The following is a 17,500-nucleotide window of genomic DNA, read 5'->3' as shown; positions in this document are numbered from 1 at the left end:
GCTGATGGCTACCTAACTCAGATACCAGGAAACCTAATAATTGCAGAAATTCAAAAGATAGTGCTCAAGGGAACTGCTCATATCCTACGCAAAATACTTTCTATGTAATCTCAGGGTTTAAAACAAACATAATTTTGTTTTGTTTTGTTTTGTTTTTGGACATTCACTAGTACAACGCTAAATACAAAACCAGATATATGGCACACTAGGCATAACAACAACGTGAACTTCCAACCTGTTGTCTCTTGGGGTCTCTGGGTGAGAATTGGACCAACTTGTACAAATATAAAGCAAAAGTCAAACATAGAATAATAATAATAATAATAATAATAATAATAATAATAATAATAATAATAATAATAATAATAATAATAATAATAATGGTTTCAAATTTCGCCACAAGGGTAGCCATTTTTGGGGAAGGGGATAAGTTAATTACATTGACCCCAGTGTTTGACTGGTACTTAATTTATCGACCCTGAAAGGCTGAAAGACAAAGTCGACCTTGGCGGAATTTGATCTCAGAACATAGCGGCAAATGAAATACCTATTTGTTTATTACCCACAAGGGGCTAAACACAGAGGGAACAAACAAGGACAGACAAACGGATTAAGTCGATTATATCGACCCCAGTGCGCAACTGGTACTTAATTTATCGACGAGCTGGCTGAAACGTTAGCACGCCGGGTGAAATGTGTAGCCGTATTTCGTCTGCCGTTACGTTCTGAGTTCAAATTCCGCCGAGGTTGACTTTGCCTTTCATCCTTTTGGGGTCGATTAAATAAGTACCAGTTACGCACTGGGGTCGATATAATCGACTTAATCCATGTGTCTGTCCTTGTTTGTCCTCTCTGTGTTTAGCCCCTTGTGGGCAATAAAGAAATAGGTACTTAATTTATCGACCCCGAAAGGATGAAAGACAAAGTCGACCATGGCAGAATTTGATCTCAGAACATAGCGGTAAATGAAATGCCACTAAGCATTTCACCCATGATGCTGACTATTCTGCCAGCTTGCTGCCTTCACATAATTCAACTGGTTTTCTCTTGTATTTTTCTTTCCCTTCTCTCCTCCCAATTTTATCTCTGCATTGTATTGATGTTCTTTTTCTTTCCATTGTCTTTACAGATGTTGATGAATGCTCTCTGAATCCGTACCTCTGTGAACATGGTCAGTGCTTTAACTATGAAGGAGGATACAAATGTGAATGTGACATGGGTTTTACACCTACAGACAATGACAGAGCCTGCATAGGTAAGTTACGACCCGTCAGCTCTAACACAGAGTTGTTTGACATGACCTTTGGTCCAAAGACATTTTTTTTGACGGCCTTAGTAGTAGGAAAAGCAACTCATCTGCCTATATAGAATCTCACATCAAACAATGCTTTCACCAGGCAAGATATGACAGTATTTACATTGATACATGAAGGTGTAGACATTTATATAAAGGCACAGTGGTTGTGAGGTTAAGATACTGAACTACTGACCACATGAGCATGAGTTCAAATCTTGTACTGTCACTATGTTGTGTCCTTTCAAATTACTTCAACTATTTTATTTATGCAAAGATTTGAAAAATTGATTAAAACATCAAACAATTATTTTGGAAGCGAATTTAAGACCAATTCAAATACATTTGCGAGATATTTCTCAGCTGTTTATCATAGAGAAAAATTCTTGCTTAAGGCAAAAAGGTGTTAATATACTATAGTCAGCTCAGAGCACTCTCTCTTGAAATTATGGATTCATGCATTTGTAATGATGATATATGAAAAACAATATTTGCTTGAAAACAATAATAAATCTCTGAACGAGATATAAACAGTAACCGCTCGACAACGTAAGGGGTATCAGCCATCTGAATGTTGCTAGCCACTGGGGGGGGGGGTACTGATGCTTTTAGCCCCAGGCGATCAACGTCACCAGAAGGACTTTAGACACTATCTCAGTGTCCTTGTGTTACTTGCAAAGGGAGGTCATCCTCCCTCGAAGACCCGAGTACTACATACAGACTATAGTTTCAAGATAATTGCCTCTCGTCAACGCATGGTAAGCACTGGTCTTCGATGAAGGAGTCCCCTCGCAAGTAATATATAATGTTTTTCACAGTAACCACTGTCACTGATGTAGAAAAACTGTCTGAAAACAATAATAAATCTCTGAACGAGATATAAACAGTAACCGCTCGACAACGTAAGGGGTATCAGCCATCTTAGCCATTTATTATATATCAATTATTATGCTGTTACAATGTTGAAGATGATTATAATATTAGTCACGACAATATATAAGAAGTATACAATTGCAATGAGTTGTTTGTTTTTGTGCACACTTTGTTATGTGTTGATGCAGCGAAATATTCACCAGTTCCACAGTTAATTGCATATATTAGTTTAGCTTCTTTGTGGCTGGTATGGAGAAAGATGTAGTAAAAATAATGTATGCAGGGAGAGAGGATAAGAGGTTTGCTTTTGCATGTATTAAATAGCACATTGATAGAACTGCTGTCCTTCCAGAGATGAATGACCAAAGAGAAGGAAAATAGCAAATTATGAAAACACAAGTAAATACTTATGCTTATATAACTTACTGACCAAAGTAGGTTGAGCTAAAAATAATAGGGTTTTTTGTCCTTAATCAAAATTGACCAAATAATGCGTCAAAAAAGATCAAGAAGTCAGCGCTTTCCCATTAATCTCTGAATGCAAAAAAGGCTGAGACAATAGATAGAGGATTTGTTTGACAATGAGGAAAAATGTGGATTCAGTTCTGAATCCTGGCTTACCTATACTATAGCTGTTTGCTGCACATTTCAAATTCTTATTCCTGGTCATTGATGGGAATTTTTCTTCATGACAAACTGTAGTCAAAAGCCTTTTAACAGATTCAAATATCTCTTAAGCATATTTGAAATAGTCTTATTTTATTATAAACTTTTTCACTACCTCACACATCTACTCACAACAGTGCTTTTCAAACTTTTTGCTGGAGCAGAACCCCAAGGAAGCATTCCACTGGCTCGAGGAACCCCTGTGCAATAATTTAATAGTCTTATGCACACATATCTGCACAGGAGAATTAAAAATTACTGCCGATTTTAGCAGTTTTGTAACTTCTTGCGGAACCCCTGGACTCTACTGGCAGAACCCTAAGGTTCCGCAGAACCCTGGTTGAAAACCACTGACTCGCAAATTACTTTGGAAAATTAATATTTCAATTTCTCCACCCCCCACCTGATTTCCAGATGTCATAGTGATTGTGGTAATGGTTGCAGTAGTGTTGGTGGTTGTTTGTTCGTGATTGCCTTTTTTTTATTTACCATTTATAATTTTGTGTTTTTTATTTATCTTTTTTTCTTTTCAAGACATTGATGAATGTGTCATGTTTGAGAATCTATGTGTCAACGGAAAATGTCAAAACGGTGTTGGATTATTCAACTGTATCTGCAACCAAGGTTACCAAGTTGACCCCACAGGAGGAAACTGCACTGGTAGGTATGAGGGCGGGCTAAAAAATTCATTGGCTGACTATGAAGGAGTGATACTAAAGCTTTGCATGCATTCATTTCAGCTCTTCTTATCAATAACTGCCTTGTTTCTTTCCAGGTAAACTGACATCTGACTGTTCAAAGAAGACTTCAGATGTAACTAGTAGCCACTTCTCTTCAAAAGAGACAAAATTTGGCATCATGGGGTCATCAATTTACGAAAGGCTATCAAGACTGAAGGCCCCAAGAAAACTGACAAAAGAGGTCTTGTTTCATCAGGACAACACTCTAGCACACAAGTCCTTGCTTTCATTGACTGCTGTGCATGATTGTTGCATTGAGTTGGTTGATCAGCCACCCATTGACCTGATTTGGCCCCATCTAACAATCATCTGTTCCTCAACATGAAAAAACACTTCGCTAGCAACCAGTATTGCTATTATTATTGTAGCTGTTGTTGTTGCTTATACTTTTCAAAAGCTTGTACTTTTTTCCTGCAGAAATAGGGTTTAGCCTCCAATGATTTTCACACAGACATGGTTGCTACATTAGGGAATGATGCTCCAGCTTTATCATCACTGTGAAAGAGGACAACTGAATTTAGGAGGGGGAAGGGAGAGTCTTGCAGATGACCCAAGGTCTGGACGTCCTACAACTGCCACCACCAAGGAAAATCTCGATCATGTTCACTACATGATAATGGATGATAATCAATTGACTATAAATCATAGAGCCAATGTTATTAGCATTTCCCATGAGAAAGTCGAGCATATTCTGCACAATGAACTTGACATGACAAGGGTTTCTGCTTGGTGGGTACCATGTCTTCTGAAATCTAATCAAAAACACACTGGGTTGATCACTTCATGGCAAAATCAGACATTGTTTGAGGCAGGTCCAGCTGGTTTCTTTAAACTTTTCCTAACCCATAATGAGTATTGGCATCATTTCTTTGAGCCAGAGACAAAGAGACAATCCATGCAGTGGAAATACCCTTCCTCACCTGCTCCAAAGAAGTCTAAGGTCTAAGCCACAGTCAAACTAATTCTGCTATATGGCTCAGAAACCTGGACGTTATCAAAGAAGCTTGAGAGGCGGTTGGATGGAACCTACACTCGCCTCCTTATGAGAGCTCAAAATCTCTCATGGAAACGTCATCCAACCAAAATGCAAATATATGGGAAACTACCACCTGTGTCATCTCTTGTGAAAGGTAGGAGAGTCCAGTTTGCTGGACATTGTTGTAGAGCTGAAAAAGAGGCAATTTCTACTCTTCTCCTCTGGAAGCCATCTACTCGCAATACCAGAGGGCGCACACTCTCCTACCCTGATGTAATCTCCAGGGATACAGGCATCCAGCAACAGGACCTCCGTAATGCCATGATGGACCGTGAAGTCTGGCGTAGCATCGTAAATTCCATTGTCTCGACCACTGTCGAACAATGATGATGATGATGAAGGTCATTTCATCCACAGAAAAGGTGATGGCCACGGTTTTTGGAATGCAAAAGGCATTGTGTTTATTGATTATGTTTAAAAGAGCCGCACCATCAATGGAGAGTACTACGGCAACTTGCTGAGACAGTTACGAAAGGCTGTCAAGACTGAAGGCCCATGGAAACTGACAAAAGAGGTCTTGTTTCATCAGGACAACACTCTAGCACACAAGTCCTTGCTTTCATTGGCTGCTGTGTATGATTGTTGCATTGAGTTGGTTGATCAGCCACCCATTGTCCTGATTTGGCCCCATCTAACAATCATCTTTTCCTCAACATGAAAAAACACTTCTCTAGCAACCAGTATTGCTATTATTATTGTAGCTGTTGTTGTTATTGTTGCTTTTACTTTTCAAAAGCCTTCATGGTTTTTCTTTCTTTTTTTTTTTTTGATAAAGTTATGTTTATTGTTTTGTTTTTGTTTTTGTTTAATTACAGACATTGATGAGTGTAGAATTCCTGACAATTGTCTTTATGGTAATTGCAAGAATTTAGAAGGAGGATATGAATGCCATTGTCCATTTAACTATGAACTTAATCCTAGCGGAACTGGATGTATAGGTAAGCAAAATCATGTCTTTTATTTTTATATTAAACTAAATCTCAAAATCTCAAAATCTCAAAAAGTGTCAAGACTATTAAAAAGGTTGCAAGACGCAACGAAAATTTTTAGGAAAATAAAAATAAGAAATAAGTGGAAATTTTACCGGTTAGTGTGTTAAATTATAAGGCACAAGAAGAAAATAATTCTCCCCAGACACAACAGAATATGCTTCAACACACGAAATCATATAAAGAATCTTGCAAACCAAATCCAAAAACGAAATATATATCTCAAAAGATATTTCTTCTCGAAAGAATTTTCATTTCAGATTTAGCTTCAAGTATTAGAACTTCTGCCTTCTATACAACAAGTTGACCCCTCCTGTCAGATTTGTTTGAGTCGCATATATGGCTGTGTGGTTAAGAAGCTTGCTTCCCAAGCTTGTGATCTGGGGTTCAGTCCCAATGTGCAGTGCACCTTGAGGAGGTGTCTTGTAGTATAGCCCCAGGGCTGACCTAAGGCTTTATGAGTGAATTTGGTAGATGGAAACTAGAATTCCATTGTGTGTGTGTCTGTATATGTGTGTGTGTATGTGTGTGTGTGTCTGTATATGTGTGTGTGTGTATGTGTGTGTGTGCATGTGTATACATGTACGCATGTGTGTGTTTATGTGTACCCTCATCAAGACATCATGTGATGCTTGTAAATGAGCTTCATTGTTATACAAGCGAGGTTGTTTGTTTCCGGTCTTCTGTGAAAAAAATATCTAGCTATGGACAAATAGTAAAAGAGATCAGCACTGGCTCTAATTGTCTGTTTTGGCATGGTTTCTACAGCTGGATTCCCTTCCGATTATAGCTACACCAAAATCTTTGGTATCTTCAGTAAATTTACCTTTCAAATGGTATATGCAGTAAATCAATTTATAATCCTTGTTTTTGCTATTTCCACAGACAAACGCCTTGGAACATGCTATTTTGAAGTCGAACGCTACCGCCAAACTCAACAATGCTCAACGGAATTGTCATACGATTTATCTAAAGCCACCTGCTGTTGTACTGTTGGTCAAGGATGGGCAGAAATTCCTTCACGTTGTGAAGCTTGTCCCTTGAATGGAACTCGTAAGTTATAAATCTCCTCTTTTGCAGCTGGCATTTTCTTCATAATTTAAGTTTTCATTTGGTATGTTACCATTATAGTTACTACTATATAGTTACTATTATAATGTAGGGGTTGGTAAAATAAAATACCAGCTTAATAGATATTGATGGTACTGACTGACCCTCTTCACTTAAAAACGGCTGGCCATGTGCTTGAACCGAAAGTAATCATTATTACTGAGTTGGCAGAATCATTAGCATGCTCTTAATTACGTCCCAAGTTCAAATTCTGCCAAGGTCGATTTTTACCTTTCATCCTTTTGGGGTCAATAAAATAAGTACCTGTTGAACACTGGACTGGGGTCAATAAAATCGACTCATCCCCTCCTCCAAAATTGCTGCCCTTGTGGCAAAATTTGAAATCATCATCATCATCATCATCATCATCATTATTATTATTATTATTATTATTATTTAAGGCAGTGAGCCGGCAGAATCATCATCATCATCATCATCATCATCATCATCATTATTATTATTATTATTATTATCATTTAAGGCAGTGAGCCGGCAGAATCATTAGCACACTGGATGAAATGCTCAGTGGTATTTCGCCCGTCATTATGTTCTGAATTCAAATTCTGCTGAGGTTGACTTCGCCTTTTATACTTTCAGGGTCTATAAAATAAGTACCAGCTGGGATCGATGTAATCAACTCATCTCTCCCCAAAAAAATTGCTGCCCTTGTAGCAAAATTTGAAGCCATTATTATTATTATTGTTGTCATCATCATCATCATCATCATCATCATCATCATCATCATCATCATCATCATCATCATCATCATCATTATTATTATTATCATCATCATCATCTCATCATCATCATTATTATTATTATCATCATCATCATCATTATTATTATTATTATTATATTATATTATTATTATTATTATTTTATTATTATTATTATTATTATTATCAAATCTTCCCACCCTTTTAAGCATTCTCATGCATTGTTTGTATCATTTATAAAATCATCCGAGCAACCAGCAGACCAGCAGATATCTTGTCGTGTAGACAGTACCAAAATCATAGAGAGGACATCCCATATTGTGTCCACTTTTCACTTTAGTATACCCCGATCACTAATGTAGTAATCAGTAACTCCGTTATTTAATATTATTTTCTTTTGTTTTCTTCCCTCATTAGTTGAACACAAAAGTTTGTGTCCGGGAGGTCCTGGCTTCCGACCAAACATAATCACAGTCATTCTCGAAGGTAATTAAAACTGATTTCATTATCATTAATTAGCATTGATTAATCCTCAATTTATATTTGTACGTATAAAAAAAAGTCACTTTCTTCCAAATATGACATATAATTTACAAATGTTTAAAAGGTTTACCACACATATATTTGTGTGTGTGTGTGTACACACATCATCATCATCATCATACCATCATCATTATTTAACATCTGTCTTCCATTATGGCATGGGTTAGCTGGTTTGGCAGGAATCGGCAAGCTGGAGATCAGCACTGGCTCCAGTTGTCTGTTTTGGCTGGGTTTCCACAACTGGATGCCCTTCCTAATGCCAACCACTTTACAAAGTGGACCAAATGCTTTTTATGTGGCACCAGAACCAGTGAGGTCTGTTTTGGCATGGGGCTTTTTTTTACAACTGGATGCCCTTCCTAATTCCAACCACTTTACAGAGTGGACCAAGTGCTTTTTCTGTGATGCCAGTATGGGAGCTCTTTTATGTAACCCCAGCATGGATGCTTTTTACAAGGTGCCAGTACAGGTACTTCATATGTGGCCCCAGTTTGGGTGCTTTTTACATGGCTCCAGTATGGCTAGTTTTGATGTGACCCGTGGGGTCGTGAAATAGCAAGCAAGACAAAGACTTCTCAGCTGAAATAGGGAGTAGAACCAAGAGAAGTGGTCATGAGCCAAGCAAGAAGTTGAATTATGATAGAGGGGCAGGAATAGCTGTCCGACAAAAGAGATGGTACTTGGCTGCCCCTGTAGGGCAAGAAAGGAGAGCAAGAAAGGAGAGCAAGAAAGGAGAGAATTACAAGAAAAGATATTGCTGCACCTTTTGTGTCTGGGTACACCTTATGGAGTTTCTACCAACAACTTCCCTGAAGGGATTAATTCAAATTTGCTAGATTAACTCTAAGGCCCTTTGATTCCAGGCCTTACTTGCACACCTGCAATTTCTTCTCTAGTTGTTGGGTATGACACCCTTGTGGACAACCTGATTCGGCAAAAGAGACCGATAGAATAAGTACTGGGCTTACAAAGAATAAGTCCCGGGGTCGATTTGCTCGACTAAAGGCGGTGCTCCAGCATGGCCGCAGTCAAATGACTGAAACAAGTAAAAGAGTAAAAGAGCAAAAGAATTAATAACTGTGTAAGAAACCTTTATTCTAAGACAATTCTTTGATAACTTTTCCCTTGTTTTTTTTTTTATTTATTTATATTTTTTTTTTGCAATAATTCTGTTCAACAGATATTGATGAATGTGCCGAAATCCAGAACGTTTGCCAAGGAGGGGAATGCCAAAACTCTTTCGGTAGTTTCTTCTGTAAATGTAATTCTGGATATGCCTTGGATTCTACCCTCCACACATGCATTGGTATGTATCCTTATTTCTCCATTTATTCTTCATAAAAAAGAAAGAATACCGTATGAGTGTATTCATTATGTGTGCAATTTTGTTAATGTATACCAACCACATGGTTCTGGGTTCAGTCCCACTGCGTGGCATCTTGGGAAAATGTCTTCTACTATAGCCTCGGGCTGACCAAAGCCTTGTGAGTGGATTTGGTAGATGGAAACTGAAAGAAGCCCATCGCATATATGTATACATATATATATGTGTGTGTGTGTGTGTGGTGTGTGTGTGTACATATATGTATGTATGTGTGTTTTTATGTTTGTATGTCTGTGTTTGTCCCCCCAGTATCACTTGACAACCGATGCTGGTGTGTTTACGTCCTCGTAACTTAGCGGATCGGCAAAAGAGCCAGATAGAATAAGTACTAGGCTTACAAAGAATAAGTCCTGAGGTCGATTTGCTCGACTAAAGGCGGTGCTCCAGCATAGCCACAGTCAAATGACTGAAACAAGTAAAAGAGTATATTATGCATAACTATATGCATCTATAGAATTATTGTGAGTGTGAGCACACAATTAGAGTTTATGTTAGGGTGAGTATATATTTAGAGTACCTGTTATTGTACCTTATTAGAGTGCCTGTTGTTGTTTGTAGTTTTATAGAGTACATGTCATTATTTTTATTTTATTAGAATACCTGTTGTTTCTATTTTGCTAGAACACCTGTAGTTAGACTACCTGTTGTCATTTGTATTCTATTAGAGTACCTGTCATTGTTTCTATTTCATTAGAGTACCTGTCATATTTGGTTAGACTACCTGTTATCATTTGCATTCTATTAGAGTACCTGTTATTAGCATTTTATTAGAGTATCTGTCAATCTGTTTTATGAAAGTACCTGTTGTCATTGGTATTTTGTTAGAGTACTTGTTGTCATTTGCATTCTATTAAAGTACCAGTCATTGTTTCTACTTTATTAGAGTACCTGTTGATTTTCTATTTCATTACAGTACTAATCATTGTTCATATCTTATTAGAGAACCTGACCTCTGCGTTTTATCAGAATACTAGCTGTATTGCCCAGTGTTGCTCGGGTTTGTTTTGACCCTTTAGAATTGGAATTTTTGAAAAGTAAAAATTTTGCATTATGTAGCTTGTCATTCTCCTTAAGTGAACATTTTTCTGGTTGAAATACACCGAAACATTGGCGAGACAGAGGTAAAAAAATCGTAAAAAATAGGGATTATCATAGAAAAAAAAGCACCTTTTTGATGTAAATAATTTTCAGTGTTAACATGGTCCGATTTGAATTTTTTCTTCTACAGAATGAAGAGCAAGCTTTCTTCTATCATACTCTCAATTTTGGTCAACTTGCGCCGCAGGGTCTCAGAGGAGATAGTGTTAGTTGAAGGCTACCAAACCTGCCACACACAGACAACTTCAGCTTTATATATAGAGAGATTTGTAACTGTATATGCGTACACTTAGAGTATCTGTAAATGTTTTTTTTATTATTTATTATTTGTTTATTCATTTTTTTTCACTTTTCTTTCACAGACATTGATGAATGTTCTTTGAATCCAAACTTGTGTGGTGCTGGTACCTGTTACAATACAGAGGGTAACTACACCTGTTTCTGTCCAGAAGGACATCTATTAACACCAGATCAACACTGCATGGGTTCGTATATATTTGTCAGTTCTTTTTTCCTTTTATTCTTGCACTAGTTTCACTCACTGAATTGTGGCCATGCTTCAGCACCCAATTCAAGTATTTAGTCAATCAGAGAAATCACACTAAATGAAGGTGAGTTCAAAAAGTGGAATGATGCAAAAACAAAACCGAAAAAGAAAGAAATCTTTTCTTTTTTCCATGCCTTTTCTGGGTTTGGTTTTTTGGGGGGTTTTTTGCATTATTCTAATTTTGGAACCCACCTTCATCTTCTTTTTCCCTCTGATTTCTCTTGTTCTATTGTCCTGATTCATAACTTGTATAGGCTATGTGCCCAGAACCTTAAGATTGCTTGGAGACACTAGGCACATTTGAAAACTTGCCTAGATAACACCTTCAGTGCATGAAACTTTAGTAGCACATAACTATATACAATGTACATTAAACAATATTCTTCTTTATATTCCTTGTGTCTTTTACTTCTTGTTTGTTACATATGCATAAAGGAAACTGTTATTCCACTTGCTATAAATCAACCTCTTCGCCACATGAATTTATGTTCCTTGTGTCTTTATCATTGTGGCCACATGAACTTATGTTCCTTGAGTCTTTTACATTGTGGCCACATGAACTTATATTCCTTGTATCTTTTACATTGTGGCCACATGAACTTATGTTCCTTGTGTCTTTTACGTTGTGGCCACATGAACTTATGTTCCTTGTGTCTTTTACATTGTGGCCACATGAACTTATATTCCTTGTATCTTTTACATTGTGGCCACATGTACTTATATTCCTTGTGTCTTTTACGTTGTGGCCACATGAACTTATATTCCTTGTATCTTTTACATTGTGGCCACATGAACTTATGTTCCTTGAGTCTTTTACATTGTGGCCACATGAACTTATATTCCTTGTATCTTTTACATTGTGGCCACATGAACTTATGTTCCTTGTGTCTTTTACGTTGTGGCCACATGAACTTATGTTCCTTGTGTCTTTTACATTGTGGCCACATGAACTTATATTCCTTGTATCTTTTACATTGTGGCCACATGAACTTATATTCCTTGTGTCTTTTACGTTGTGGCCACATGAACTTATATTCCTTGTATCTTTTACATTGTGGCCACATGAACTTATGTTCCTTGAGTCTTTTACATTGTGGCCACATGAACATATATTCCTTGTATCTTTTACATTGTGGCCACATGAACTTATGTTCCTTGTGTCTTTTACGCTGTGGCCACATGAACTTATGTTCCTTGTGTCTTTTACATTGTGGCCACATGAACTTATGTTCCTTGTATCTTTTACATTGTGGCCACATGAACTTATGTTCCTTGTGTCTTTTACGTTGTGGCCACATGAACTTATGTTCCTTGTGTCTTTTACATTGTGGCCACATGAACTTATGTTCCTTGTGTCTTTTACGCTGTGGCCACATGAACTTATGTTCCTTGTGTCTTTTACATTGTGGCCACATGAACTTATGTTCCTTGTGTCTTTTACATTGTGGCCACATGAACTTATATTCCTTGTATCTTTTACATTGTGGCCACATGAACTTATGTTCCTTGTGTCTTTTACATTGTGGCCACATGAACTTATGTTCCTTGTGTCTTTTACGTTGTGGCCACATGAACTTATGTTCCTTGTGTCTTTTACATTGTGGCCACATGAACTTATGTTCCTTGTGTCTTTTACATTGTGGCCACATGAACTTATGTTCCTTGTATCTTTTACATTGTGGCCACATGAACTTATGTTCCTTGTATCTTTTACATTGTGGCCACATGAACTTATGTTCCTTGTGTCTTTTACATTGTGACCACATGAACTTATGTTCCTTGTGTCTTTTACATTGTGGCCACATGAACTTATGTTCCTTGTGTCTTTTACATTGTGGCCACATGAACTTATATTCCTTGTATCTTTTACATTGTGGCCACATGAACTTATGTTCCTTGTGTCTTTTACGTTGTGACCACATGAACTTATGTTCCTTGTGTCTTTTACATTGTGGCCACATGAACTTATGTTCCTTGTGTCTTTTACGTTGTGACCACATGAACTTATGTTCCTTGTGTCTTTTACATTGTGACCACATGAACTTATGTTCCTTGTGTCTTTTACATTGTGGCCACATGAACTTATGTTCCTTGTGTCTTTTACGTTGTGACCACATGAACTTATGTTCCTTGTGTCTTTTACATTGTGGCCACATGAACTTATATTCCTTGTATCTTTTACATTGTGGCCACATGAACTTATGTTCCTTGTGTCTTTTACGTTGTGGCCACATGAACTTATGTTCCTTGTGTCTTTTACATTGTGACCACATGAACTTATATTCCTTGTATCTTTTACATTGTGGCCACATGAACTTATGTTCCTTGTGTCTTTTACGTTGTGGTCGCATGAACTTATGTTCCTTGTGTCTTTTACATTGTGACCACATGAACTTATATTCCTTGTATCTTTTACATTGTGGCCACATGAACTTATGTTCCTTGTGTCTTTTACGTTGTGACCACATGAACTTATGTTCCTTGTGTCTTTTACATTGTGGCCACATGAACTTATGTTCCTGTGTCTTTTACATTGTGGCCACATGAACTTATGTTCCTTGTATCTTTTACATTGTGGCCACATGAACTTATGTTCCTTGTGTCTTTTACGTTGTGGCCACATGAACTTATGTTCCTTGTGTCTTTTACATTGTGGCCACATGAACTTATGTTCCTTGTGTCTTTTACATTGTGGCCACATGAACTTATGTTCCTTGTATCTTTTACATTGTGGCCACATGAACTTATGTTCCTTGTGTCTTTTACATTGTGGCCACATGAACTTATGTTCCTTGTGTCTTTTACATTGTGGCCACATGAACTTATGTTCCTTGTATCTTTTACATTGTGGCCACATGAACTTATGTTCCTTGTGTCTTTTACATTGTGGCCACATGAACTTATGTTCCTTGTATCTTTTACATTGTGGCCACATGAACTTATGTTCCTTGTGTCTTTTACGTTGTGGCCACATGAACTTATATTCCTTGTATCTTTTACATTGTGGCCACATGAACTTATGTTCCTTGTGTCTTTTACGTTGTGGCCACATGAACTTATATTCCTTGTGTCTTTTACATTGTGGCCACATGAACTTATGTTCCTTGTGTCTTTTACATTGTGGCCACATGAACTTATGTTCCTTGTGTCTTTTACGTTGTGACACATGAACTTATATTCCTTGTGTCTTTTACATTGTGGCCACATGAACTTATGTTCCTTGTGTCTTTACATTGTGGCCACATGAACTTATGTTCCTTGTGTCTTTTACGTTGTGACCACATGAACTTATGTCCTTGTGTCTTTTACATTGTGGCCACATGAACTTATGTTCCTTGTGTCTTTTACATTGTGGCCACATGAACTTATGTTCTTGTGTCTTTTACGTTGTGACCACATGAACTATATTCCTTGTGTCTTTTACATTGTGGCCACATGAACTTATGTTCCTTGTGTCTTTTACGTTGTGACCACATGAACTTATATTCCTGTGTCTTTTACATGTGGCCACATGAACTTATGTTCCTTGTGTCTTTTACGTTGTGACCACATGAACTTATGTTCCTTGTGTCTTTTACGTTGTGGCCACATGAACTTATGTTCCTTGTGTCTTTTACATTGTGGCCACATGAACTTATATTCCTTGTGTCTTTTATATTGTGGCCACATGAAATTATGCTCCTTGTGTCTTTTACATTGTGGCCACATGAACTTATGTTCCTTGTGTCTTTTACATTGTGGCCACATGAACTTATGTTCCTTGTGTCTTTTACATTGTGGCCACATGAACTTATGTTCCTTGTGTCTTTTACATTGTGGCCACATGAACTTATGTTCCTTGTGTCTTTTACATTGTGGCCACATGAACTTATGTTCCTTGTGTCTTTTACATTGTGGCCACATGAACTTATGTTCCTTGTGTCTTTTACATTGTGGCCACATGAACTTATATTCCTTGTGTCTTTTACATTGTGGCCACATGAACTTATGTTCCTTGTGTCTTTTACGTTGTGACCACATGAACTTATGTTCCTTGTGTCTTTTACGTTGTGGCCACATGAACTTATGTTCCTTGTGTCTTTTACATTGTGGCCACATGAACTTATATTCCTTGTGTCTTTTACATTGTGGCCACATGAACTTATGTTCCTTGTGTCTTTTACGTTGTGACCACATGAACTTATGTTCCTTGTGTCTTTTACGTTGTGGCCACATGAACTTATGTTCCTTGTGTCTTTTACATTGTGGCCACATGAACTTATATTCCTTGTGTCTTTTACATTGTGGCCACATGAACTTATGTTCCTTGTGTCTTTTACGTTGTGACCACATGAACTTATGTTCCTTGTGTCTTTTACATTGTGGCCACATGAACTTATATTCCTTGTCTTTTACATTGTGGCCACATGAACTTATGTTCCTTGTGTCTTTTACGTTGTGACCACATGAACTTATGTTCCTGTGTCTTTTACGTTGTGGCCACATGAACTTAGTTCCTTGTGTCTTTTATTGTGACCACATGAACTTATGTTCCTTGTGTCTTTTACATTGTGGCCACATGAACTTATATTCCTTGTGTCTTTTACATTGTGGCCACATGAACTTATGTTCCTTGTGTCTTTTACGTTGTGACCACATGAACTTATGTTCCTTGTGTCTTTTACATTGTGGCCACATGAACTTATATTCCTTGTGTCTTTTACATTGTGGCCACATGAACTTATGTTCCTTGTGTCTTTTACGTTGTGACCACATGAACTTATGTTCCTTGTGTCTTTTACATTGTGGCCACATGAACTTATGTTCCTTGTGTCTTTTACATTGTGGCCACATGAACTTATGTTCCTTGTGTCTTTTACGTTGTGACCACATGAACTTATGTTCCTTGTGTCTTTTACATTGTGGCCACATGAACTTATGTTCCTTGTGTCTTTTACATTGTGACCACATGAACTTATGTTCCTTGTGTCTTTTACATTGTGGCCACATGAACTTATATTCCTTGTGTCTTTTACATTGTGGCCACATGAACTTATTTGTGTTCTTTTACGTTGTGACACATGAACTTATGTTCCTTGTGTCTTTTACATTGTGGCCACATGAACTTATGTTCCTTGTGTCTTTTACATTGTGACCACATGAACTTATGTTCCTTGTGTCTTTTACATTGTGGCCACATGAACTTATATTCCTTGTGTCTTTTACATTGTGGCCACATGAACTTATGTTTCTTGTGTCTTTTACGTTGTGACCACATGAACTTATGTTCCTTGTGTCTTTTACATTGTGGCCACATGAACTTATATTCCTTGTGTCTTTTACATTGTGGCCACATGAACTTATGTTCCTTGTGTCTTTTACGTTGTGACCACATGAACTTATGTTCCTTGTGTCTTTTACATTGTGGCCACATGAAATTATGCTCCTTGTGTCTTTTACATTGTGGCCACATGAACTTATATTCCTTGTGTCTTTTACATTGTGGCCACATAAACTTATGTTCCTTGTATCTTTTATTTTTTGTTTGTTAGATATGCGTAAAGGAAACTGCTATTCCACTTACTATAAATCAACCAGTTGGCCGCACGATCTTATCTGTGAAAATGAACTGTCTGGTAATTTGACCAAAATGATGTGCTGCTGTTCTGTTGCAAAGGCGTGGAATACCCCTTGCGAACCTTGTCCAGAGAGACACACAAGTAAGTTTACAATGATTCTCAGACTTTTCAAATATCTCTTCATTTTCTTCTTTGCGCACAAATTAAATTACCGTATTTACTCAGGTATAAGTCACACTCATATATAAGACACACTCAGCATAAGTCACACTTGTGTATAAGTTGCACCAAACTGGCAGAAACGTTAGCACACCGGGCAAAATGCATAGCCGTATTTTGTCTGCCGTTACATTCTGAGTTCAAATTCCGCTGAGGTCGACTTTGCCTTTCATCTATTTGGGGTCGATAAATTAAGTACCAGTTACGTACTGGGGTCGATGTAATCGACTTATTCCATTTGTCTGTCCTTGTTTGTCCCTTCTGTGTTTAGCACCTTGTGGGTAATAAAGAAATATATAAGTTGCACTCATGTATAAATCACACCCTTAATTTAGTATTAAACCTTTAGCATTTAAACCAGACCTATCAGGCCCAAAAATTCTACATGTTATTTATGTTGAAACTGGTGAGATCTGGCCTCTCACACCTACTCTACAATGTCATCTTAAAAATAATCACATCATGAAAATCCGAAAGCTAGATGACATCATGCTCAGAATGGTCAGTGGCAAGAGAGGAAGAGGCCGACCAAGAACCCGCTGGCTTGACACCATCAGGAGTGATACCGGAATGGACATGGTCAATCTGAAGGAAGCGGCCCAGGATAGAACTGACTGGAGGACACTGATCCAACGAGTGACCAAGAGTCGACTTCGACTGAGCGGATAGAGAGAGAGATGATTTTGCATGGTTAATTCAAAACAATTGTAATTAATAAGCTTTACCT

At 37.6% G+C, this 17,500-nt stretch overlaps 1 protein-coding gene across 1 annotated transcript in view; it reads left to right on the top strand.

Annotated features, from left to right (window-relative positions):
- LOC115223986 (fibrillin-2) overlaps positions 1–17,500 on the top strand; it is a 76,164-nt gene that overhangs the window by 8,771 nt on the left and 49,893 nt on the right. The window contains exons 3-10 of the mRNA XM_029794760.2: positions 1,130–1,255; positions 3,368–3,493; positions 5,425–5,547; positions 6,484–6,651; positions 7,842–7,910; positions 9,148–9,273; positions 10,812–10,934; positions 16,528–16,695. Coding sequence (XP_029650620.2) covers positions 1,130–1,255; positions 3,368–3,493; positions 5,425–5,547; positions 6,484–6,651; positions 7,842–7,910; positions 9,148–9,273; positions 10,812–10,934; positions 16,528–16,695 — 1,029 coding nt within the window. The remainder of the gene's footprint in view (positions 1–1,129; positions 1,256–3,367; positions 3,494–5,424; positions 5,548–6,483; positions 6,652–7,841; positions 7,911–9,147; positions 9,274–10,811; positions 10,935–16,527; positions 16,696–17,500) is intronic.

The sequence above is a fragment of the Octopus sinensis genome, linkage group LG24 (genome assembly GCF_006345805.1).
Source record: "Octopus sinensis linkage group LG24, ASM634580v1, whole genome shotgun sequence".
Taxonomy (NCBI): domain Eukaryota; kingdom Metazoa; phylum Mollusca; class Cephalopoda; order Octopoda; family Octopodidae; genus Octopus; species Octopus sinensis.
This window is presented reverse-complemented; position numbering and strand designations above follow the sequence as displayed.